The 24,285-nt window shown below is 55.0% G+C and overlaps 2 protein-coding genes across 2 annotated transcripts; both read left to right on the top strand.

Moving 5' to 3' along the window:
• The first annotated feature begins 125 nt into the window (after positions 1 to 125).
• Positions 126 to 6,806, top strand: TST (thiosulfate sulfurtransferase). The gene is made up of 3 exons (XM_084879658.1): positions 126 to 207; positions 802 to 1,417; positions 6,345 to 6,806. Exons 2-3 carry the CDS (start codon positions 823 to 825, stop codon positions 6,641 to 6,643), a joined length of 894 nt encoding a protein of 297 aa, XP_084735784.1. The 5' UTR covers positions 126 to 207; positions 802 to 822; the 3' UTR covers positions 6,644 to 6,806.
• A 6,785-nt stretch (positions 6,807 to 13,591) lies between these two features.
• CIMIP4 (ciliary microtubule inner protein 4) lies at positions 13,592 to 23,795 on the top strand. Its single transcript, XM_084876871.1, has 5 exons — positions 13,592 to 13,784; positions 15,385 to 15,803; positions 18,457 to 18,601; positions 23,286 to 23,396; positions 23,566 to 23,795. Exons 1-5 carry the CDS (start codon positions 13,763 to 13,765, stop codon positions 23,652 to 23,654), a joined length of 786 nt encoding a protein of 261 aa, XP_084732997.1. The 5' UTR covers positions 13,592 to 13,762; the 3' UTR covers positions 23,655 to 23,795.
• The last annotated feature ends 490 nt before the right edge of the window (positions 23,796 to 24,285 follow it).

The raw sequence follows: 24,285 nt of genomic DNA, 5'->3' as shown, positions 1-24,285 counted from the left end.
GGACGGGCAGGAGCGGCGCCGCGGGGCGGCGGGGCCCGCGGGGCCGGAGCGCGGGGCCCGCGTTCCCCCCGCGGGCGGCGGCGGATGGTGCAGGCCGGCGGGGAGGTGCCGGGAGGGGTGGTGCCGGAGGGGAGGCGCCGGCCCCGGGTTTGAACCGACAGCTCCTCCGGCGGGCAGGGGCGGGAGCCCGGGCGGCGGCGAGGGCGAGTAAGTGCGGCGGCGGGTGAGGGATCGGGCCGCCGGTTAGGGCGAGGTCCCGTGGCGAGGGCGGGCGCGATGCCCCCGGAGCCCCTAACCGAGCTGGGCAAGAGGGCACCGACCCGGGGCTGGACTCGGGCATCCTGGGGGGCAGGCTGGCCCGGGCTGCCCGGAGACCGCAGGAAGGCTTTTGGGGATCCGAAGCGGGTTAGGGGGGCGGGGAGAGTGCGGGGCTCCGGCGGACCCTCCCCCGCGAGCCATTCCCCTGCCCTCCCTGGGACGGGGGCTCTAAGCCCAAGATGCCATCTCCCCCATCCTGGGCATCTGTCCGCCGTTCTTCTCGGCTGGGTCCTGAGGGCAAGTATTTTAGCTTCTAGGGCCAGCTACCCCACCCCCACCCCCACCCCCTTCCGTGATGGGGACCCCGGGCCGAGGAGGCTTTCCTTAGGGGCTCTGCCCACCTATCCCCCTGCACCCCCGGCCCCCTGTGGGGCTGCGAACGCCCCACCCTGAAGGGTTCAAGCTCCTCCCAGGCCCCACCCTCCGCGCTGCCCACCACATGGTCCTCACGCCCGTCTCTCTCCCGGTCCCCACCCGCGCCAGGTGACGCGCCGAGCCGGAGCCATGGTCCACCAGGTGCTCTACCGGGCGCTGGTCTCCACCCGGTGGCTGGCCGAGTCCGTGCGCGCCGGGAAGCTGGGGCCCGGCCTGCGGGTGCTGGACGCGTCCTGGTACCCGCCGGGCACCCGGGATGCGCGCCGGGAGTACCTGGAGCGCCACGTGCCCGGCGCTTCCTTCTTTGACATGGAGGAGTGCAGGGACCGGGCATCCCCCTACGAGATGATGCTGCCCAGCGAGGCGGGCTTCGCGGACTACGTGGGCCGCCTGGGCATCGGCAACGACACCCACGTGGTGGTGTACGACGGCGACGACCTGGGCAGCTTCTACGCGCCCCGCGTGTGGTGGATGTTCCGCGTGTTCGGCCACCGCACCGTGTCCGTGCTCAACGGCGGCTTCCGGAACTGGCTGAAGGAGGGCCACCCGGTGACGACCGAGCCCTCCCGCCCGGAGCCCGCCGTCTTCAAAGCCACCCTGGACCGCTCCCTGCTCAAGACCTACGAGCAGGTGCTGGAGAACCTTGAGTCCAAGAGGTTCCAGCTGGTGGATTCGCGGGCCCAGGGGCGGTACCTGGGCACCGAGCCCGAGCCGGATGCTGTAGGTAGGTGCCCCAGCGGGCGGGGTGGTCCCTGGAGAAGAATGCCCGATGGGAGAAGGATGGGGGAGAAGGATGGCTGGGACCCTCTGCGGGTTTTGCCCTCAGGTGGGCCTCAGTTTTTCCATCTGTGAAATGAGAGGACAGAGCCGAACCTAAAGGCTTTTTCCCCTCTGATGAATGAGGACCTCCATATGTGGTCCCCTAGTTCTGTGCCAACAGGCCCCTAGCATCTGTACAGGGTGGCATCAGCAGGGGTGGCTGGTGACATATCTGCTCACACCCATACCAGGCACTAGCTCCCCACATGCCCAAAGGCACGAATCACTGTACAGAGGCCTCTCAAGGACACCTAGGTCTCAGGGCCTCTGTTCCTCAGAAACCCTTATGGACGCCAGCAATGTCCTCCCTGCCCACCCCCCCCCCACACACACACACATACACACACCACCCCCTCCAGCTCTCCCAGGCCCCCTGACCTTTCCAGACAGCTGCAGCCTGTCTGCAGAGCTACAACGGCATCTGCTAAGCACTCGACATCACATTATCTCATCCAACGAGGCTTCATGTCCCCGTGTGAGAGGGGAGGCAACGGCGATGCCAGGATATTGAGTTACTTGCTCAGTGACACGGCCAAGTGAAGATCGGAATCCAGTGCTGCCTGCGCGCTTCAAACCAGCGACCTGAACCAGGATGCATTGCTCTTTCTGCCCACCTCCACTTTGCAGGGTCAGGAGGGAGCCCCCTCCCTAGGGATCAGCAGGGAGATGGCACATGAGTGCTCCCTCTCCTGTGGAAGGTTCTGGACTGCAGGGGAGGGGATTGTCTCGGGAGAGGAAACACAGAGTTCTAGAACCCGCCTCACAGACCTCAGAGGCCTTGCCATCTCCCCTGCTGGCGCCCTGGACCTCGGTGCTCTTGGGGCCTCTCATGGCCCAGGCTGGCCTGAGCCCTCAGGGTGCCTGGCACCTCCTGGGGCCGTGGCTCTGCCCTGGGTCAGGGTTTCTCTGCAGAATCTAACTCCCCTGCAGCATGTTGCCCAACTTGTTGAGAAATGTCTCTTCCTGTCTGTGCGAGGAAGAGAACTCGGAAAGCCGTTTCCAACACTCTGAGCCGGAGGGCCTGAAAGGCACCTCATCGGACAGAAGGGAGACTGAGGTACCCCGAGGGAGGGCGGCGCCAAGGCCACGAGGCTGGTGCGTGGGTGAGTCAGGAGAACGCAGTGTTCCGCGTCCCTGTCGTGGGCTTTTTCCCTGGTCCTGTGTTTTCCTTGCCCAGCTTGCTCTCTGAAGGTCCAGAGTTGAAGATTCAAGTTCATTTGGCACCTTCTAGAGACTCCTGGCACGGCGTTCCGGCAGCTCCCTCATGGCCTTGGTTCAAGACGCCTTTCTCTCCTTGGGACTTAAGCTGCCTGATGGGGAGGGCGTGTAGGGGAGGGGAGACTGGTGGAGTTGTTCCCCAGCTGCTTTCCAGCTGGCCCCAAGCTCTGTGAGAATCAGGGAAGGGATGCCAGACCCATTTTAGAGATGAGGAGACTGAGGCATAGAGAGGGGAAACCGCCTGCTGCAAGTGATGCCTCTTGGAAGTCTGGAATTTCCAAGCCCTGCCCCCTGCCCTGTGGCCCTATTCTCACCTCCCACAGTCCCATCTGGAGGGCTGGGGAGCATGGGTCTAAGTTGAGGTCAGGAACCCAGTGGGACCTCAGTCTAATTGCTCAGCTTCTCTGGGTTCCTTTATTGTAAAAGGAGAAGCGAAAGCCAGCCCTGCCCACCTGGGGGCGTATTCCTTTAAAAGCAGCAGTGGCTGGGAGGGTGTTCTGAGAAGGGTGAGGAGGAACTACAGAGGCCAAGGCCGCCTGGAAAGGCATGGAGGACGGAACCCTTCCCTCCCTGACTTCCTAAGTGGCTTTGCTGGCCTTCCTTCCGTACAGGGCATTTTGGGGACACAAAGGCACACGAGGCTCCGCTGAATTCATGGTCGCCGACTTGGGGTGGATCAGGGAGGCAGCGCGTGGGTCCTGCAGTCCGGATGTAACACCCGGGGGAACGTGGGTGGCGGGCCCCGGGCAGCCCAGGAAGGAGTGTCCCAGGAGGAGCAGGGAGGAAGCAAGGCCTCAGAAACCCGACAGCCACTTCTTGCAAAACCTAGGCAAGCCACGCCCCCTCGGGCCTAGGTTTTGTGCCCCCAGTACCTTTGGTCCTGTTTGTGAGGGGAGCGGGGAAGAGGCAGACACCTGTGGCCCTTGCACGTGGCCTCGAGCAAGTCCCTTCACCTCTGAACCCCGATGAAAGGATACTGCTCCCCTTAGAGGAGCCGGGGGTGAAGGGGAATCAGGTGGGAACTGAGCCAGCGCCGTCTTTATAAACCCAGGGGTGGGGTAAGGCTGAAGAGAGAGGATATTGACCTAGTGAGCACTGTATTTGCAGAGCCTTTATAAATATATTTTATTGATTTTTCTTACAGAGAGGAAGGGAGAGGGATAGAGAGCTAGAAATGTCGATGAGAGAGAATCATCAATCAGCTGCCTCTTGCACACCCCCTACTGGGGATGTGCCCGCAACCAAGGTACATGCCCTTGACCGGAATCGAACCTGGGACCTTTCAGTCCGCAGACCGACGCTCTACCACTGAGCCAAACCGGTTTCGGCATGCAGAGCCTTTATAGACGCCACAGCAGCCCTGCCCAGGGAGGCAGGTGGCGGTCGGAATTGGTCCCACTTTGCAGGATCGGAGCAGGGACCTCTAAGGAGGCAGCGTGGCCAAGGCTTGACCCCAGTCTGCAGTCTGGCATGACCACACCTACTGTGTGCCCAGGGATAAAGCGGGGCTGTTTCCCGGACCACTGTGTGCCAGCAAACAGACGGAGGAAAAAGCCCTCACTGTGTGCTGTGGCTACGGGATCCTGTGGCCCCTCTGCCTCTCTCCCTTGAGAGTCTGGGGGCTGGGGTGGGGTGTGGGAGGGTGCTGAGATGCCTCCCAGGGGCCTGGGTTGGGGGCTACCCACTGGCGCTACTTGCACCAAATTTCTTAGTGCCTTTAGGAAGAAAGAGCCAAACAGGTTTCCTGGCCTTAAAAACCCACATCTACCAGTAGCCTCAGCAACTTGACTGGCATCTTCTTGGCCAGAGCTGGAGCACAGAGTCCCAGACCTCTGAGCAGCTGAGGAAAATGAGGGGTCGTCTCATCCATCCCCCCACCTCAGCCCCCTCTTCCAGGAAGGCCCAGTGGCGGTCAAAGAGCACGGTGTGCCTTCACACCCCTGTTCTGTGTGTCCTGGGGCAAGTTCCCTCACCTCTCTGAGCCCGGACTCCTCATTAGTGCCAAGAGGATAGATAAGGTTCTTGAGGTTGTCCATTGAGGGCTTGAAGCTTGATGGTTGGGAAAGCTGAGCCTGCAGCTGGAGTTGAACCTGGAAAAAGCAGCAGGAGCTTCTGGGCCCATCTCAGCTGCCTGTTCTCCAAGGTGCTCTGGGCTGGGTTCACTCTCCCCCTCTATGCACGCATGTACACTCACATAGGTGTGGGCAGGACAGGCAGTTCCTGCTCATTTAAATTCCTCAGACACACCCTGAGCCCCTGCTGGCAGAGAGGAAAGGGGCCCCATCCTCTGACTTCTTCACTCCCAAGAGGTGCCTCTTACATAATCAGAGGGAAACAATGAAGCTGTTTCAGAAGGAAAATCAGCATTCAGAACTCAGCAGGCGCTTGTGCTCTTAAATGCGCTAACTTCAGCCCACTGCGTGGATGCTGAACATCTTAAAGTGGGTTTCTTGACAAAGAGCACCCTCAGAGCCCACAGGTGAAATATTTCTCATCGGCAGGGTCAGCACCATCCAATCTCGAGATTAAAGTTGCCAGACTAAAAGATGAAATAATTTTTTTTTAAAAGGGGAGATCAGCACAGGAAGAAATTGCTGTAGTTTTATAAGCTGGGCATCTATTTAATCAAAGAAACTCTTGAGTTGTGCCAGCAAATTCCAGAATCCTCTTTGTCCTTGGGGGAGAGGACTGGGGCTTTGCTGGCATGACCACACCTACTGTGTGCCCAGGGTCCCTAGGGTGGGCGGTGAAGTGGTGGGAGCGACAGCAACTGAGGGTGGGAGGCAGCCTCAGTGGTCAGTGCTGCTGTCCTTACAATGACTCTGCTCATTCCCATTTACCAATGGGGAAACTGAGGCTCAGAGAAGTGAGGTCACTTGCTGAGGGCCACCTTGCTGGTAAGTGTCAGAGCTGGGATTTGAACTTGTCGAAGACCAGGACATATGCTCCTTCCACAGCTGTGTGCTTAACAGGAAAACCCAGTGACTGCGATCCTGGGTCTGCCCTTACTTCTCTGTGTGCCCTTAGGAAACCGGTTTATTTAGTCAACCTCAATAATCACCTGTAAAATGGAGCCGTGTGAAGATGAATGAATTCTGAGGGTGTCTGTTTAACATCTATCATCCTTACTACACCATATATACTCCCAGAGAGCGGAGCTGAGTTTCTTTCACCTCTGCATTCTCAGCAGTTGACACAGCACATAGCATCCACATTATTTCACTTGCTCTTCTCAACAACCCTCTGAGCCGGGGCTGTACCACTGAGCCCATTTTACAGATGAGAAAACTGAGGCCCAGAAAAGTGATACGATTTACCCAAGGCAAAGGTTAATAAGTGGTAGAGCTGAGGCTCATTCCCTGTCCTCTCAGGCAGGTATGATTTTGGAAATTCCTACCTCGAGGCAGGTTTGCAGGGAGAGGGCACTTTGTAGTAAGGCCTACAGCCAATGCTCAGAAGAATATAGGTGAGCTCAGAGAAGGGCAAAGATGTTCCATGTATTTGCGAAGCGCCCTGTCCTGATAGCCTCGATGGTTTTGGACTCCAGGCCCCACTTGCCCCACCCCCATGCCTTCCTAACCCTGCCCTTCCCCTCGCCCTCTGCCCCTCCCCAGGACTGGATTCGGGCCACATCCGAGGCTCGCTCAACATGCCGTTCATGGACTTCCTGACGGAAGATGGCTTTGAGAAGAGCCCAGAGATGATCCGAGCTATGTTCGAGGCCAAGAAGGTGGACCTCGCCAAGCCCCTCATCGCCACCTGCCGCAAGGGTGTCACCGCCTGCCACATTGCCCTGGCCGCCTACCTCCTCGGCAAGCCTGACGTGGCCATCTATGACGGCTCCTGGTTCGAGTGGTTCCACCGGGCCCCCCCAGAGACCCGCGTGTCCCAGTCGAAGGACGGGAAGGCCTGATCAGGGAGGCTCTCTGCTCGCCCAGAGCTCAGACGGTTAGTGACTGGCATGGCCTGCAGCTGGTTCATAGCTCCGCCTAGGAGATCTTAGGGTTGCGGCTAAAGCTCTCTCCTCCTTACCCCTCCCCCAACCACAACGCTGGAATAAACGTGGCTTTTTCTGAGTGCTGTGTCTGCCCGTCTCTGCCTGGCTTCCCTCCTTGCCCCGCACACCCCATATTTCCATTTCGATGCCTTAGAACCACCAAGGAAAGACACTCTGTAACACCTGCCAGCTGGGTAGCCACTTTATTACTTAGTTTTGGCAAGGGAGGCTGCCTGTTGTCCCATGTCAGGTGGGGCATGCTGGGCCCTACCTGGAAGGGGCACCAGGAAGCCAGAGAGAAGTGAAGCCACAGCTGGCCAGGCACCAACCCCTGCTCTAGGCCCAGCCCTCTGGGTGTGTGTGTGGGGAGTGAGACTGGGGGGAGGGGAGGGACAGCTAGCCTTCCGAATGACTATTGAAAGAGGTGTCACACAACACAGGCCCTGGGGCCTCGGAAGAGGAGAGCTCAGCAGCAGGCCAAGGGAAGGTGGCCGCCACCTTAGGTGACCTTCCTGGCTCAGAGTAAGACCCTCCGTCCCCGGGACAGGAGCTCCAAGTGAACCAGAGCTGCAGTGGGAGAAAGCCACCCGGCAGACTGGACCCAGGTGGCTGGATTTCCAGTTTTCCAGCAACAGGCTCTGTAAACCCTCCTTTGGGGAGAGAGGATGACTCCAGGCCCCACCTCCTGGGGGTTCCCTACTTCCCACTGTCCAGCTTGGAAAGAAGTTCCACTGAGGGTAAAATGCTACCCCACAGCATCACATGCCACAGAGAAATTGTTCGTGAGAGGGAGAGTCAATGGATGTGGCAGGCTCTGTCTACACTAATAAAAAAGAAAGATGCAAATTGACTGTGCCTTCACAGTGCCCACCAGCCAATCAGGAGTGTGTATGCAAATTAACCCAACAAAGATGCTAGGTTAATTTGCATATGCAGGCACTGAGCAGCAGGGGGGTGAGGGGGGGGTTTGGGCGGGACACAGGTGTTCCACACTGCCCCAGCTGCTCCGGGCCTCTGGGCAGCATGGGAAGGCAGAAAGGCAGCTCTGGCCAGAGTGAAGGTGGTGCTGGCAGCCAGGGGAAGGAAGGCCCATTTTTGCACAAATCTTCGTGCATCGCACCTCTAGTTGTTTTCTATTGAGAAATTGCCACTGCCGCCCCAGTCTGCAGTAGCCCACCCCCCTGCTCAGTCTGCAGCCATCCAGGCAAGACCCTCCACCAGCAAAAGGGTTATGACTTGCTAAAGGCTCAGGGGGTGGTCAGCAATTTTCAGCAACGATGTATTTTAAATTAAGAGGTGTTGTTTTTTAGACATAACACTAATGCACACTTGATGGACTGTAGCGGAAACATAACTTTTATATGCCCTGGGAAGCCAAAACATGTGTGTGACTTGCTTCATCGTGATCCTTGCTTTATCCTGGTGGCCTGGAACCAAACCCACAACACCTGTGAGGTCCGCCTGTACGTTGATGCACTTACAGGCAGTTAATTCAGGGGACAGAGCAAAACCAGGAAACCCGTGAGGGGGCCAGTGTGCTAATCCAGGCAAGAGGTGGTAGTGGTTTGGACCAGGGTCAGGAAAAGTGAGGGGGTGAATAAAGGGGTCTGAGTCTGGTATACTCTGAAGGACTTGCTAATGGGTCACGTCCTGGGTTAGCTTAGGGTTATAGGTGACATCTCTCTCTGCCAGGCAATGTTCTAGGCATTTCACAAAACGTCCAGTCCTCACTCTTACCCTTGGAGGTGGGTTATATATGTTTCACACGTGAGGAAAGTTCATCTAAAGAACATGGGCAGCCAGGCTGGTGTGGCTCAGTGGTTGAGTGTCAACCTATCATCCCCAATTATTGCTCATCATTGATGTTTCTATCTATCGCTTCCTCTCCCTCTCTGAAATCAATTAAAACAAAAACAAAAACAAAAAAACCACCCATGGACAAAGCTACTCTTTTTAAAAAGTGGCAGGCCCAGACTCTGGCACCCCAAGTTTAACCACAGGGCTCTCTGCCTCCTGGGGAGACCCTGAAAGGCTGAGCAGCAGCGAGACAGGACTGAGTGCTGGCACCAACTGCACAAGTCACAACCTCATACAATCTTCTGAAGCCCTTATGTTTCAAGAGGAGGAGAGTAGAACCCCACTATGCCAGCCCCCTTAATTTTACTCCTCGTTTCAGAGCCCTTCAAGTCCAGCTCTGGCAGTTAGTGCATCTTTCCCTCCCCTCCCCTCCCCTCTCCCCTGGACCTACATGTATGCTCATAAACACATCCATGCCTTTCATATTTGAGGCCCTTCTAAACTGTTGAACTCCTCTGCATATTACAAAATCCAGCTCACATGGCCCTTCTTTAAGCCCTGTCTTTCCCCCCTAGATAGAATGAACACTCTCTACTTAATCCTTTGTCATCCCAAACCTTCCTTCCCACTTGATGGTACACAGCCTGGCACATGATGGGTGCTCAGGGGACATTTTGTCCCTCAGTACTGGTTTTCCATGGCCTCTGTCCCCTATGGTTGGCCTCTCTGGCCTCTGAGGTAACAGAGCCCTGTGTATAGGGGTTGCCATGGAGACTCCAATGAACAGCAGGGAAGGGCTGCTCCCTAGCAACCACTCATTGGTCTTCAGCACCTGTGCAGGGCAGATCTGCACTCCTGGGCTTCAGCACACACCAGAGCGGTTCACATGTTTTCTGACGTTATAACGGAGAGCGGAGAGGTCAGACAGGCACTGGCCAGGTGGGCGGGGGTGGGGGGTGGGGGTGGGGAGAATGTCTGTCATGACCCAGACTTCATCTTCCTTCTCCTGTTTAGAGTTGCTTGTGAGTGAAGAGTGCCCAGCCTGCAACTGGACCTTCTCTTCCTCCCTTCACCAACGGCTCTTGGGACCGGTTCAGGTCAGAACCTGTAGGGAGTCCACACATCTGTGGACTGGGGGTGCCACGGGGGCAGATGGGACGCTGCTGTGGACACTCGGGTGGGCGGCTGGGGATGGGGAATGAGGACAAGAGCAGAAAACTCACTTGAAGGACATAGAAGATGTGGGCTTGTTTTCAACACCACCCAGTTTATTAACTCACCCTCTTTCTCCATCTGTGAAAGAGGGTGAGTTAAGACTTTCTCTAAACACCTCACTGAGTCCTTGTGAAGACAGACCAACCTCCTAGACTGCAGAACAAACTGCCCAACACGTAGTGGCTTAAGACCACCATATTGTCTCAGTTTCTGTGGGCCGGGAATGCAGGTGCAGCTTCCATGGATCCTCGGTCTCAGGTTCTCTCACAGGCTGTGATTAAGCTGTTGGCTGGGGCTTCAGTCTCATCTGAAGGCTCAACTAGAGAAGGACCCCTTTCCAAAGCCCCTCACAAAGGTAAGAGGGTGAACGAGAGCCTCAGTTCCTCATGAGCTGTTGGCCATGAGGGTGGCCTCGCGTTCCCTGCCCTGTGGGCCTATGCAGAGGGCAGCTCATCACATGGAAGCTGCTTTCGTCAGAGTGATGGAGCCAAGAAGAGCCAGAGAGAGTGAACCAGACAGTCACAGTCGTTTATCCTCTCATCTCGGAAGGGGCATCCCATCGCTTCTGTCGTATTCTATTTGTTAGAAGCAAGTCAGTAAGCCCGGCCCACAGAGGGAGTGGTTAGTGGAATGAATACCAAGGAATAGGGGACCCTGGAGCCATGTCAACTGCCCCGTCTCACCCTCGATGATACACGTCCCTTCCACTTGCAATATACATTCACCCCCTCCCAAGATCTCCAAACATCTCACCTCACTGCAGCATCTCCTTCATATCTAGAATCTGTTTCCATAAATCAGGCCCAGGTGTGGATGAGGCTCTTTAGGGGTTGTTTCTTTTCTTTTTCTAAAACTAGAAACACTAATACAACAGTCTTCAGGGTCTCGAACTCTCTACCTGCAGGTCACAGATGTGTTTGATGGGGCATGTGTGTGTGTTATTTTTTATTTTTATTGATTTCAGAGAGAGAAAGGGAGATGGAGAGAGATAGGAACATCAATGGTGAGAGAGAATCATCAGTCAGCTGCTTCTTGCATTCCCTCCAACCAGGGATCAAGCCCACGACCCTGGCATGTGCCCTGACCGGAAATCAAACTATGACATCCTGGTTCACAGGTCGTCGCTCAACCACTGAGCCACACCAGTCAGGCAGGGGCTATTTCTTGAGTTCAGTCCTCCATCAGGAGGTCTGTGAGACTAAGTTACCTTCCCTGAACACAGCTGGCATGCAATGGTGCGGCAGGCAGAGGATAAGAGCTGCTGACATTCCTATTCAAATAGGAGGAAAATGGAAACACGGAGTCACTGGTCCATAGCAGTTCTGAAATCTGGTCAGGCAAATGCTGGACTTTCTTTATTAGGTTTTAAGGCATGGAAATAATTCTCCATGGCTCTCAGCTCTGCCCTATGGACCCTTGCTTCCACTCTCTAAGTTACCCTTTAAAAAAAAAAATAGTGCATGTTTGCAGCTGAGTGGTTTTTTCAGACCATATCTGTCAGTAGAATTAGGAAGTCCACTGGATTCTCTTATTTTGTACTGACTCTGCCCCTCTCACTCCATGCTGGCAGTACTTTTGCCGATACAGTTTTCCCAAAAACTATGACATTGTGCTTCTCATTGGCACTCCTGCTGAGAGTTAGCACCCTTAAGCTTCCTAGAGGCCCTATTATTTTATTAAGAGAGTCTGTGAGGCGTATTTTTAACTCTGTTAAGGGCCCATTGTGTGACTGAATAATACTCTGATTCTTCACCTTTCCAAGGTTTTAGCTAAAGGTTGTACAGTCACCCTCTTGGATAAATTTTCCTGACAGCACTCTGAAGCATTCCTTTCTTTTTTAAAAAATTATATTTTATTGTTGACAGTATTACAGGTGTCTCCCATTCCCACCCTACCCCCACCCCTACCCAAAGCATTTTCTTAATTTTAGCATCATTTGGCATTTGGAGAGAAAGAATTTTCAAAATCTGTCTCATTTTCCTTTAACCATTCTTTCTTCAATCTTTCTCATTCCCCTCACCTTCTACGACAAGCAGCAAGAAAAAACCAGGAGGCACTCCCAGTACTTGGTTTGGAAATCTCCTCTGTTAGTTCTCCCTGATCAGTAGTCACAGGCCCTGTTTTCCACAGAATTCCAATGGGTATCCCTAAGTTTCTGTCACTACACAACACGTGCGCTTCTCCGGGTTCCAATAACACGCCCCTCACTTCCTTCTGTGCCTTCACCAGAAGCATCCTCCAAGTCCGAATCTCTTTTTCTTTTTTTTTTTTCTTTAAAAAAACAAACAAACAACAACAACAACCTGGGAATGTGACAGGCATCACTCTTTTCGGATTTCTATTACTAGCCCGTTTAACACAATTCAGGCCTGGTCTGTCCTGTTCCTCAAAACCCTTCCAGACTCTGCCCACAGCGTGGTTCCAAAGCCACTCCCACACATTTAGGTATTGGTTACAGAAGCACCCCATCCTTGGTACCAAAATATGAGTTAGCTATTGTTGCATAATACATCACCACAAAGCTCAGCAGCATAAAACAACAGCCAAATTATTACCTCACAGTGCCTCAGGGGCAGGATCCTGGGTGTGGCGTGGCTGGTCCTCTGGCTCAGCGTCTCCCACAGGCTGTAATGAATGTGTCAGCTGGGCTGTGTCCTCATATGAAGGCTCAACTGGGGAAGGATCGTTCAGGTGGCAGGATTCGATGAGCTACGTTCTGAATCCTGCTGGACGAAGGGTCTCCATTCCTCCCGAGCTGTTGGTCAGAGGACACCCCCCCACCCCGTCCCTTCCACCTGAGCCTCTCCATAGGGCAGCTCAAAGCACAGCAGCTGCTTCCGGCAGAGCGGGCAGGCCCAGAAGAGCTGGAGAGCGTGTGTGAACAGGACAAAAGCCACTGGTCTAAGGTGGAAGTGACATTCCCTCACTTCCGTCATATTCTTTCGATCTGAAGCAAGTTGCTAGGTCCAGTCCACATTTAAGGGGGGCATTTTGCGCAGTGTGTGAATACTGGGGGAGCTGGCGGGGGGGGGGGGGGATGGGGGGTGAGGGAAGGGAGGGTGTTGGGATCGTTGGCAGTTACATCAGAACCTGCACAATCACCAAACAATTAAGTAAAAAACTAGTAAGGCGTTTTGCTTAGTGATTCTTCAAGATGATAAAATGAACCCAGTTCTTACACTGCTCTGAGCTTGCTGTCAGAACAACTTGCTGGATGACCTAAGACAAGTCACTCTCCTTCTCTGGGCCTCCATTATATTTATTGATAAAATGAAGCCGTTAAATTATCTCAAAGATCCCTTCTAGCTGGACTAAACATCTGTTATATCATAACTTGCTTTATTTAAAGAATCATGGGAACCTTTTTAAAAATGTGATAAAGTAAGAGAACATAAATAAAAAAGAGATCACCTCGGAAAAAGGAACACAGACCTAAAAGGTGCAGAGGCTTTTGAAGATGCGGAGCAGACCCCACCCCCACCCGCCCTGTTCAGCCGGAGGCCTGTCTTGGAAGGAGAGACACCAGAGTGGGGGGGCGGGGGGGTGCTCTCAGCTTCCCTCCACATGGGCCAACTTGGTTCCGCTCACGTGAGCTTGAATGGCCAGCTGGTAAAATGACAAAATCCCATTTGCAGGGAGGCAGACAGTCACCAGCATGGGGAGCATGGGGGCAGCACCCCACAGCCAGGGGAGTGTTGGGGTGCAGATGGGGGAGGAGGAGGAGAAAGAGGAGCCTGGGTCCCAGACTGCCTGAGAAAGGCCTTGGGGGGTGACCAGGGCTTCTAGAAAAAGCAGAGCCCGCAGGGGTCCAAGAGGCAGGCCCAGTGCCAGGGGCGGTGGGTGGGTGGATGGGGCAGGGGACCCCTTGAGTGCCAGGGAGCACCGGGAGCATGGAGGGGCCTCCGGTCGGGGAGGGGCAGGTGGCCACCGGTCTCCTGTCTGCTCTCATGGAGCCTCTGTGACATCTGAGCCGACTGACCGGTTGTTCCTTTGTCCTCAGCATTAAGCTTGGAACAAGAATCCATGGAGCTGGGCCATCGAGCAGGTAGGTTGGGCTGAGCAGGTTGGGCACTGGCCGTGCAGGGGACACTCAATGCAAACCCAGGGCTTCGAGAGAACTCCCCAGGGGCAGCAGGGACCACCCCCTCCTCTCCCTCGGTCTTGCTCTGCTTCCAGACCCTCTATGTGGCCTTGACCTCTTTGGGCATTCCCTGAAGACAGAAGGAAAAGAGAAGGAAAGGAATATCCCTGCTCTGGGCCTCGATCTCCCTGTGAGCAGAGAAGGGGCCACAGTTGATGGGTGGGTGCTGAGGTCACTCTGCCTCCACTCCTCTCCAGAAGTGTCCCCATCCCCACCCCCACCCCCACCCCCACCCCCACCCTCACCCCCATCCCCACCCCTACCCTCACCCCCATCCCCACCCCCACCCCCACCCCCACCCCATCCCCACCCCCATCCCCACCCCCACCCCCATCCCCACCCCCACCTCCATCCCCACCCCCATCCCCATCCCGGAAGCCTTGGTTTCCCCAGAGGTGCCCCTGGCCGAGCGGCCTGCTCCTTGGGACAGAACCCAGGACAAAGGGAGGGGACGAGTCCAGCCTCTTAGACTTGAGGGCAGTATTACTCTGAGCTGAGGCCCCGCAGCCACCTACCGGTCCCCTCCCTCATGAGGGACTCCACCTACGTCCGATGCCCAGGGCTCTCTGGTGGGTGCTGGGGGAGGCCCAGGACTGACTCACCCGTGGACCCCACCTTCATGACTGCCCCCCAGCTAGGAGGAGAGTCAAGAGGGTTTGTAGCTCACAGGGACAGAGGAAGGGAAAGCCCAGGGGTGAGAAGCCAGGGGGAGACTGGCGGAGCATGCTGGGGACAGAGTGTGAAGTGCAGAGGAGGGAGCTGGTCCCCCAGGTTGGCAGCTTGGGGTGGCTGAGGCTGCGGTGAAAGGAATGGCAGAACTTTGATTTAGGGCGGAGAGGGGCAGGGGGCGGGGGGGGGGGGGTTCTAGGTGGCAGAACCAGGCTGGGCAAATGCTGGGAGGCGGGACATCCCAGGTTGTCATGGAGATGGGAGAAGAGGATGAAGAGGAGACATCACAGGCTGGGAGCAGGAGACCCCTGGGACGGAGAGTCAGAAGCAGGGATGGGGAGGAGAGGAGGGAGGGGAGAGGTGCCGTGTGAGGCGGGATGATGCTAGGTTGGGCTGATAGCAACCGATTAGCCCGGAGAATAGAGGAGGGAAGTGAAGGCTGGGGAGCAGCTCAGAACAGGGAACAAAGACAGGGGCCCAGATCCAGCTCTGGTCCATGCCAGCCGGGGGACTTGGCCAAGCCAAGGAACGCCCTGTGCCAGCTTCCAGGGCTGCGGCCCCCACTGTCAAAATCCACGTGGGAAGACCCTGTCCTGCGGGAGGCTGGCAGCTGAACGACCTTCTCTCCTTTCTCTTTCCATGTTTCTCACCCGTGCTTCCGGCTCCCTGACCTCTCTGTTTCCACCCCTTTTTCTGCTCTGGATCTCTGGGGCCCTGGGGCTGTCCATTCCTCCCACCCCCCACCCCACTCTGTCTCCCTTCCCACCTGCCACTCTGCATTCGTCTGCTGTCTCCTTCTTTCTCTCCCACCCGCCCTCCCTCGTCCCTCTTTCAGGTACAACCACTTTGACCAGGGCCAGTCTGAATAGCGAGGAAGGCCAGCAGGACACGGACCCCAGAACTGCCCACAGCCCCTTGGAGACCTCCAAGGTCAAGCTCCAGACCCCAGTCTCCCCGCTGGCCTCCCAGGACCAAGAAGGCAGCCCCCAGGAGCAGGCCTACCCGGCGGGCAGCCGGCCTCCAGGCTCAGCCGCCGGCCAGGACGGCTCTGGGATGGACTCACGACCTGGGTGGATGAAGAACGGGGACAACAGAGCCTCCTCACGGGAGAGGGGGGCCACTCTCCAAGAGGGCCAGGGGCTGAAGGAGGGCCCCAACTCTGGGGCCCAGGGCCTGAAGAGCAGCGTCATTCCTGACAACATTCGCCACAAGTTTGGGAGCGACGTGGTGGACCAGCTGGTCACCGAGGAGCAGGTGTCGGCACAGGGCGCACAGGAGGCCCAGGGCGGCCGGAGGGTGGTCCAGGGAGACGTGTAACGGGACCCCAAAGGAGCCTCCCCTGGAGAACAGAGTTCCTGTGATAATGTCACCAGGAAGCAGTGTTTACTGAGCGTTTGCTGTGTGCCAGGCCCCGTGCCCCGTGTTAACGCTACACACATAATAACTCCTTTCTCCCGCCCAGCCAACAGCTGCTGTCACCCTCATCTCTGAGAGGGGCCCACGCTCAGGCAGGGCTAGGGAAGTTGACCGAACGTACCCAGCTGTGTAGGGTGAGGGCCCAAGATGGGCCAGCAGATTCTGGAGCCCAAGACCTCAATGATGCTGCTGTAATAAGTCTTAGGTTTGAATTAGAAACTTTCATTTTAAAAAAATGGATTTCTCTATTGATTTCAGAGAGGAAGGGAGAAGACGAGATAGAAACATCAATGATGAGAGAGAACCATTGATGGGCTGCCTCCTGCACGCCCCCTACTGGGTATCGAGCCCACAACCCAGTATGTGCCCTTGGCCGGAATCAAACCCAGGACCCTTCAGTCCACAGGCTGATGCTCTAGCCACTGAGCCAAGCCGGCCAGGGCGAATTAGAGACTTTTAACTCACACAGATCCAAAGGGGACAGGCATGGAACAGGCAGCTCTGATCGGGAATCCGGAGACTTGGGTTCGAGTCCCGGCTCTGCCACGAGTGCTGGGTAGCTTCGAGTAAGTTCCTTCCCCTCTCTGGGTGTCAGTCGCTACATCTGTAAAGTGAGGCACTTGGACTGATCCCGCTGGCAAATATCTGGCGTGCACCCCACAGCGCCCTGGTCTGCGTGCATGGCAGACATCATTAATCAATGCTGGCACACACCCCCCACCCCCCAACACACACACCGTTTTGGGAAATTATTACTGACCCATTGAAAGTTGAGATAAGCCGGGACCGGTTTGGCTCAGTGGATAGAGCGTCGGCCTGCGGACTGAAAGGTCCCGGGTTCGATTCCGGGCAAGGGCATGTACCTTGGTTGCGGGCACATCCCCGATAGGGGGTGTGCAAGAGGCAGCTGATCGATGATTCTCTCTCATCGATGTTTCTAACTCTCTATCTCTCTCTTCCTCTCTGTGAAAAATCAATAAAATACATTAAAAAAAAAAAAAAAAGTTGAGATAAAATTCAGCTGCCATTTTCTGGCCGTATACTAAGGGCTTTTCCTGCTTTGACATTCTGAGACATTTTCAAAGCCACCTTCTCCACACTCCTAGCAACTGCATTGTGTGGCAGGCTGGGTAGGAGCTATTGCTGCTTTTTAAAAATTTAATAAATTTTTATTCATTTCAGATAGAGGAAGGGAGAGAAAGAAATGTCAATGATAAGAGAGAATCATTGATCAACTGCCTCCTACACACCCCCTGCTGGGGATTGAGTTCGCAACCTGGGCAAGTTGAACCATGACCTCCTGGTTCATGGGTCGACACTCAGCATTGAACCACACCGGCCTGGCAATTGCTTCCTTTGTAACAGATGGTAAAACCAAGGCTCAAAAGGTGCTATGATCTGCCCAGGGCCACACTGAGCTAATGGAAGATCCAGACTCACCAGGCTGTGGGCCCGGTCCCTTCCATTTGTCATCTGAAGGTGCAGTGACTATCCATGTGGCTGAATTGGGACTCAGAGCCAGGCTTCCTGGCTCCCAGGCCTGGGGTGCAACCATTCTGGGCCTCAGTTTCCACTTTGGTACAAGGCAGGGTTGGCTTCCATGCAGTCAAGAGGAGCCTCCTAGAGCTGCCTAGAGTGATGCCAGCCAGGCTCCGTCCCCAGCAGTGTGGGTGGCAAGTCCCCATCCTGGGCCCCAGCTTCCTCATTTCTAAAAAGGCAGGAGATCGCAGAAACCGGTTTGGCTCAGTGGATAGAGCATCGGCCTGCCGACTGAAAGGTCCTGGGTTCGATTCCGGTCAGGGCATGTACCTTGGTTGTGGGCACATCCCCAGTGGGGGGTGTGCAGGAGGCAGTTGATTGATGATTCTCTCTCATCAATGTTTCTAACTCTCTATCCCTCTTTTTTTTTAAGTACATTTTATTGATTTTTTACAGAGGGGAAGAGAGAGGGATAGAGAGCTAGAAACATCGATGACAAAGAATCATCAATCAGCTGCCTCCTGCACACCCCCTACTGAGGATGTGCCCACAACCAAGGTATTGTACATGCCCTGACCGGAATCGAACCGGGACCTTTTAGTCCGCAGGCTGACGCTCTATCCACTGAGCCAAATCGGTTCCACCTCTATCCCTCTCTTCCTTTCTGTGAAAAATCAATAAAATATAGTAAACTAAATAAATAAAATAAAATAAAATGGCAGGAGAAATGCCACCTCATAGAGACCTCTCCAACAAGGCACACAGTCCGAGCTCAGTGCAGGGAGAGCTTTAGGGTCACCTTCATCTCTGAGGTCCCCGCTCGGTGGGAGGTGTGGTGGATGAGAGAGAGGAAGGCCCTTCAGCATCAGTTCCCCAGCCCTGGGGGTTGGCAGAGGGCTGCAGGCTAAGGGTAGAGCAGGCGCGGTGAGGGCAGGGGGCAGAGGAGGTAAAGGGGAAATAGAGAAGTGGACCTGCTTCTCTCACCGTCTCCTCTCTGTCCCTCCCTGCCCAGGCTTGCAAGGCCCTAGGGGAGGCCGTTGAGGGCCAGAAGAGGGCCAGCTCGTGGCCCAGCAGGACCCAGAGCCCCGCGGAAATCGCCACCATTTTCTCCGACTACTACGATCTGGGCTACAACATGCGGTCAAACTTGTTCCAAGGTTAGGTCAGAGGGCGAGGGTGGGGGCCGTGAGCACCCACGGTCCCCCAGGGGCAGGGAAGGCCTGTGGGATGGCTACCCCTTCCTGGGCCTCCATGGATCCGACCCTAGGATACATCCCCAGGGGTACGCATTCGCGGCCACCAGGCCCTGCTCTGCCAAGCTGTGGGGTGACTGCCATGCAGGGAATCCACCCCAGCTGGCTGTCAGCTCCTCCCTCCCCCAAACACCTCCAGTGTTCTGGACTGCCAAGACCCAGGCACCCCTGAGCTGCGCACCTTGGTCACAGTGACCCCATGTTTCTGGCTCAAAGCTCAGCTCAGCAACGTGCTGGGTGTGGCCTCACGTAGGAACTTTAACCTCTCTGAGCCTCAGCTGTCACCTTCTTGGTCCAATGGGGACAGCACGGTGACATGGCCCTCGCTGGGTTGGCAGGAACCCGAAGGCCCTTGGTGCGTGCTCAGTAGCTGGCAAGCTGGTGTTTTTCCTTCCCAAACCTGCTGGTGGCGCTGCCAGGGGGCAATGAGTCAGCCCGGGACCTTTTGGTACAGGGGGGTGCTGCTGGCTCCCTTTCCCAGGTCGGAATCAGTTTGCCCAGGACCTCTCAGTGGTAGGAAGTGGATCTGAAGCTCAAGCCCAGGTGTTCCTTCTGCCTCTGAACCCCAGAGTCTTCCCTGGGCCCCGGGTGCCCTCCCTCCCTACGACTCTGTTCCCAAGCATTTACTGAACTGCTCTGATGGGGGTCCGTGGCCAGCACGCAGGGGCTTCTGTCTGCCCTCCCCCCCAACCCGCCTCCCCTGCGGTTCTGTTCTGCCTCAGTCCAAAAGGTCAAGTGTTTCTGGCCCTCCCCCCTCCTCCTGCCTCACTCCAGGCCCTCTCCAGGGCCCCGAGGGCCTGGCACAGATCCTGGCTCAGATCCCCGTTACCCGAGGAACCGGACAGCCACCAAAACCTTCCGGGTTTTCCTTGGAGCTTAGAGAAGAGGTAGTGCTGGGGGAGGAGAGAGAGAATACAGCTCAGGTTGTCCTGTGTCCTGGGCCTCAGCATCAGCTTTCCCCTGACCCCTTTCACCAGCATCCCCACCCGGTACTTCTTACATGCTGTAAGACAGGGGTCCTCAAACTTTTTAAAGTGGGGGCCAGATCACGGTCCCTCAGAGAGCTGGAGGGCCGGACTATATGAACTACTAATTCCTACTGTAACACCTCGGCTGCGCTCACTGCCCAAAAAACCTGGCGGGCCAGATCAGACTCTTCTGCGGGCTGCATGTGGCCTGCGGGCCGTAGTTTGAAGACCCTTGGAGAAGAGTGTTCAAAAGTGTGTGTACCCATCATCCCATTGGAGCAAAACACCACTGAGTGTCCTAGCACCGTGGTCTGCAAACTGCGGCTCTCGAGCCACATGCGGCTCTTTGGCCCCTTGAGTGTGGCTCTTCCACAAAATACCACGGCCTGGGCGAGTCTATTTTGAAGAAGTGGCGTTAGAAGAAGTTTAAGTTTAAAAAATCTGGTTCTCCAAAGTAATTTCAATCGTGGTGCTGTTGATATTTGGCTCTGTGGACTAATGAGTTTGCCGACCACTGGCCTAGCAGCTCCTAAGAACGGATTGGGAAATCTCCCTGGGCCGGCTGGCTGGCAGCACGGTGCCATCTCTCCACGGGCGTGGTGGGACTAACACTAGGAATGGGCAGGCGCTGCGAATCCGGATGTCACCCTTAGCGCACCGCTGTCAGGGTGCTGCCGGGCACCCTCTCCATCCCCACCCTCCGGGTTGGCCTCTGCCCTTGCTGTTCCAGGGGTGAGGCCCGGGCGGCTGGACGGAGTGAGGGGAGGAAACAGGGAGGAAAGGGAGAGGTGGGGAAGGCGGAGGAAGGTCTGTCCTCTGGGGGAGAGGGACGCCAGGGCGGGTCTGTGAGCTGGAGGAGGGCACCGTCTGGCCTAGTGAAAGGGCGGCTCTGATCGCTGTGCTGAGAGGAGAGCTGGGAGGGAGACGCAGAACCGTGAGGAGGTGACTGCAAAGGTCCCGCTGGGACTGAGGGCGGCGGCTGGCCAGGCAGCAGGCACTGCCCTGGAGGGCACCCCTGTGCCATGGTGGCCCCGGGAGCTCCCGGGAAGGTCAGACGTGATAAGACTCTGGGCATTTGAATGAGGTGGAGCGGACAGAATAGGCCGATGAATGGGTTTGGGTTGAGGGGCAGGTTGACGAAACCCTATCCCCTGCTGAGTGGCGAAGGGAGGGTTTTCTATTGTCTCCTATCGATATTTAGTTTTGTGTTCCACATTTAAGCCTTTCACCCACCTGGAGGTGAGTTCTGTTTTTAGTGTGAAGCAGGAAGTCATTTGTAATCCCTCCTTTCTGTGGATTACCTATGGCTCAGGCCCTTTGATTGAACAGTCCCCTGCCCCCAGTGGCCTCAGTGCGATGGCTGGCCCCATCGAGTTCCCTAAGAGCATGGATCATTTTCCAGGCTCTCTATTCTGCTCCGTGGGCTAATGTGACACTTTTTATTCCCAAGGTGTTATTAGTCATCTGATATCCGGTTGGGTAATCTCCCCCCCAACCCCCCATTCCTATACCACCACCACCAGCTAGTGTCTCGGCTATCCTAGGTCACTTTCTCCTTTATCCAAATTCCAGAATCAGACTGTCAGTTTCCACGGAAAGCTCTGGTGAGCTTTTGTTGGAAGAAACTGAACCTACAGCTCAGTGTAGGGGCAGATGTCAGTGTTATGATAATGAGTTTTCTAATTCATGAATATGGTATTCGGATCCATCAATTCAAACCTTTCTTCACTACCCATCAATAACATTTTCTGATTTTTTTCTATAAAGATTATGCAGCTTTTGTTAGCTTCATTTAGAAGAGCATCTTTTTTTTCTTCTTGCTGTTTATTACAAATGGTATCTTTTTAAAGTCACCTTTTCTAACTTTTCTGCTTAGATGCACAGAGGTAATTTTCATTTTTGTACACTAATCTTTTTTAAAAATATATATTTTATTGATTTTTTACAGAGAGGAAGGGAAAGGGACAGAGAGTCAGAAACATCGATAGAGAAAATCATCCATGAGCTGCCTCTTGCACACCCCCTATTGGGGATGTTCCCGCAACCAAGGTACATGCCCTTGACCGGAATCGAACCTGGGACCTTTCAGTCCGCAGACGGATGCTCTATCCACTGAGCCAAACCGGCTTCAGCATGTACAGTAATCTTATAGCCAGAAGCCTTACTCAGCTCACCTCGTAATTCTAGTAATTCACATCGATTCTTTGGGGCTTCTTTTTAGTAACAGCAATGGCCGCGTTTATGCATGGTGTGTAGCATGTGCCAGGCACTGCTTTATTTTAAGTGTATTTTAGGTTGTACAAGAACTTTATAGAGTGAGTGCTATGTTCCCTCCGTCCACCCCCTTCTCTTTTTAAGACAGAAAACAAGGAGGCTTGGAAAGACAGGACAACTTGCTGAAGGCCGCATGGCTAGGAATGGTCTCCACTGGGATCTGAGCTGGCAGCCTGGGGCCGGAGTTTACATTATTATCCGCTAGGCTGGTCCTGCTTTCTGCCACCTGTCCTGGCTTATTTCAAACCAGACCCCAGGCCTCTCATTAGTCACTGAGGTTCCAATGATTGTCATGTGTCATTTCTGAAATTCCATTTGCTTCTTTTATTTATTTTTTATTTTTTATTTTATTGATTTTTTACAGAGAGGAAGGGAGAGGGAGAGTTAGAAACATCGATGAGAGAGAAACATCGACCAGCTGCCTCCTGCACACCCCCTACCAGGGATGTGCCCACAACCAAGGTACATGCCCTTGACCGGAATCGAACCTGGGACCTTTCAGTCCACAGACCGACGCTCTACCCACTGAGCCAAACTGGTTTTGGCATTTGCTTCTTTTACTAATCTGCTCTTTCCGGGAACTTTCTTATTCTTTGCTTAGATGTTTATTCTCTCTGTTAACTCTAAACATTAAATAGACTGATGTTGTATTCTGTAACTGGTTATTCAAATATCCTTGCTATCTTTTGGTGTTTGATCCCCAGTTTGATGTTTCTGCTGACTCTTTTTTTATGGCCCCTTATTTCCTCGGGTGCGTTTTACCTTTCCACCTAGAGATACATTTTGTGAGAATACAGGGCGTCATTGCCGCAAGCCACAGGCTTTGATGGATTTCCAATAATAATGTAATCTTCCCCAAGCAAGTGCATTTTCCTCCTTTGAACAGACGGAGAGACCAGATGTCTGAGACCGTGGTCGGCAAACTGCGGCTCTCGAGCCACATGTGGCTCTTTGGCCCCTTGAGTGTGGCTCTTCCACAAAAAACCACGGCCTGGGCAAGTCTATTTTGAAGAAGTGGCATTGGAAGCTTAAGTTTCAAAAATGTGGCTCTCAAAAGAAATTTCAATCGTTGTCCTGATGATATTTGGCTCTGTGGACTAATGAGTTTGCCGACCACCTCTGACTCTGAGAGGTTAAACACGTGTCTGAGGCCACGCCCTCCATGAATGATGGAGCTGAGGTTTGAACCCAGGCCTGCCAACCTCTGCCTTACCCTCCCCACTCCCCTACCCCCTGCCCCCCACAATCCACCTCTAAGAGGAAACTCACATCCCAGGTATGAACCCCAGGGCACCTGACCTCCGTTGACTTGTGGCCTCTGGGGATTTCTTTCTGGGGTCCCACAGGGGCCACCGAGGAGATGAAGAGCCTCATGAAGGCCTCCTACACCCCCGAGGTGATTGAGAAATCCGTGAGGGACATCGAGCACTGGCATGGCAGGAAGACGGACGATCTGGGTATGCGGGAGCTGGGGGGTCGGGCTGGCCCCATGGTACAGGGAGAGCCCCGAGCCGCAGCGTGAGCCCTGGGTGCGAGTGGTGGGCCTGGGAGGGGTGTGGGCCCCTCGGGACCTGGGCCCTCGATTCTCTGGGTGACCGGTGCTGGTTCCTGCCCTGCCCTCTGCAGGACGGTGGCACCAGAAAAACGCCATGAACATGAACTTGCAGAAAGCACTGGATGAGAAATACGGAAAGAGCAGGGCCTCGAAGTACTAGATACGACCCGAACACGGTGCCCTCGACTCAAGAGGAAGTGCTAATGATAAAGCTAACAATAAAGAGAAAGGCACAAATCTAAGCCCTCCTTCCCTGTGCCGTGGCTCTCTTCACGCTGGGGCTGGGGCTGGGGCCAATGTGCGATGCTGGAGAGACCAACTGAGGAGGACAGAAGCCCTGAGGGCCCCAGTTCTCCCCCAGACTGCTGCCTACACACACACACACACACACCACAATTCTCCCCCAGACTGCTACCTATACACACACACACACACACACACCCCACAATTCTCCCCCAGACTGCTACCTACACACACACACACACACACCAATTCTCCCCCAGACTGCTGCCTACACACACACACACACACACACACCCCACAATTCTCCCCCAGACTGCTACCTACACACACACACACACACACCAATTCTCCCCCAGACTGCTACCTATACACACACACACACACACACACACCCCACAATTCTCCCCCAGACTGCTACCTACACACACACACACACACACACACCACAATTCTCCCCCAGACTGCTACCTATACACACACACACACACACACACCACAATTCTCCCCCAGACTGCTACCTATACACACACACACACACACACACACCC

This window comes from Pipistrellus hanaki (genome assembly GCF_964339955.1).
Source record: "Pipistrellus hanaki genome assembly, chromosome: 3".
NCBI classification, from domain to species: Eukaryota; Metazoa; Chordata; class Mammalia; order Chiroptera; family Vespertilionidae; genus Pipistrellus; species Pipistrellus hanaki.
Note: the sequence above shows the minus strand (reverse complement) of the source record. Positions and strands in the feature narration are given on the sequence as shown.

What these genes read in the sequence shown, in the direction of transcription:
- CIMIP4 (XM_084876871.1), top strand. Translation starts at nt 13,763, where the DNA reads ATGGAGCTGGGCCATCGAGCAG. An exon ending in GGAGCTGGGCCATCGAGCAG is followed by an intron (nt 13,785 to 15,384) that starts GTAGGTTGGGCT and finishes TCCCTCTTTCAG; the next exon opens with GTACAACCACTTTGACCAGG. An exon ending in CAGGAAGACGGACGATCTGG is followed by an intron (nt 23,397 to 23,565) that starts GTATGCGGGAGC and finishes TGCCCTCTGCAG; the next exon opens with GACGGTGGCACCAGAAAAAC.
- TST (XM_084879658.1), top strand. Translation starts at nt 823, where the DNA reads ATGGTCCACCAGGTGCTCTACCGGGCGCTGGTCTCCACCCGGTGGCTG. An exon ending in GCCCGAGCCGGATGCTGTAG is followed by an intron (nt 1,418 to 6,344) that starts GTAGGTGCCCCA and finishes GCCCCTCCCCAG; the next exon opens with GACTGGATTCGGGCCACATC.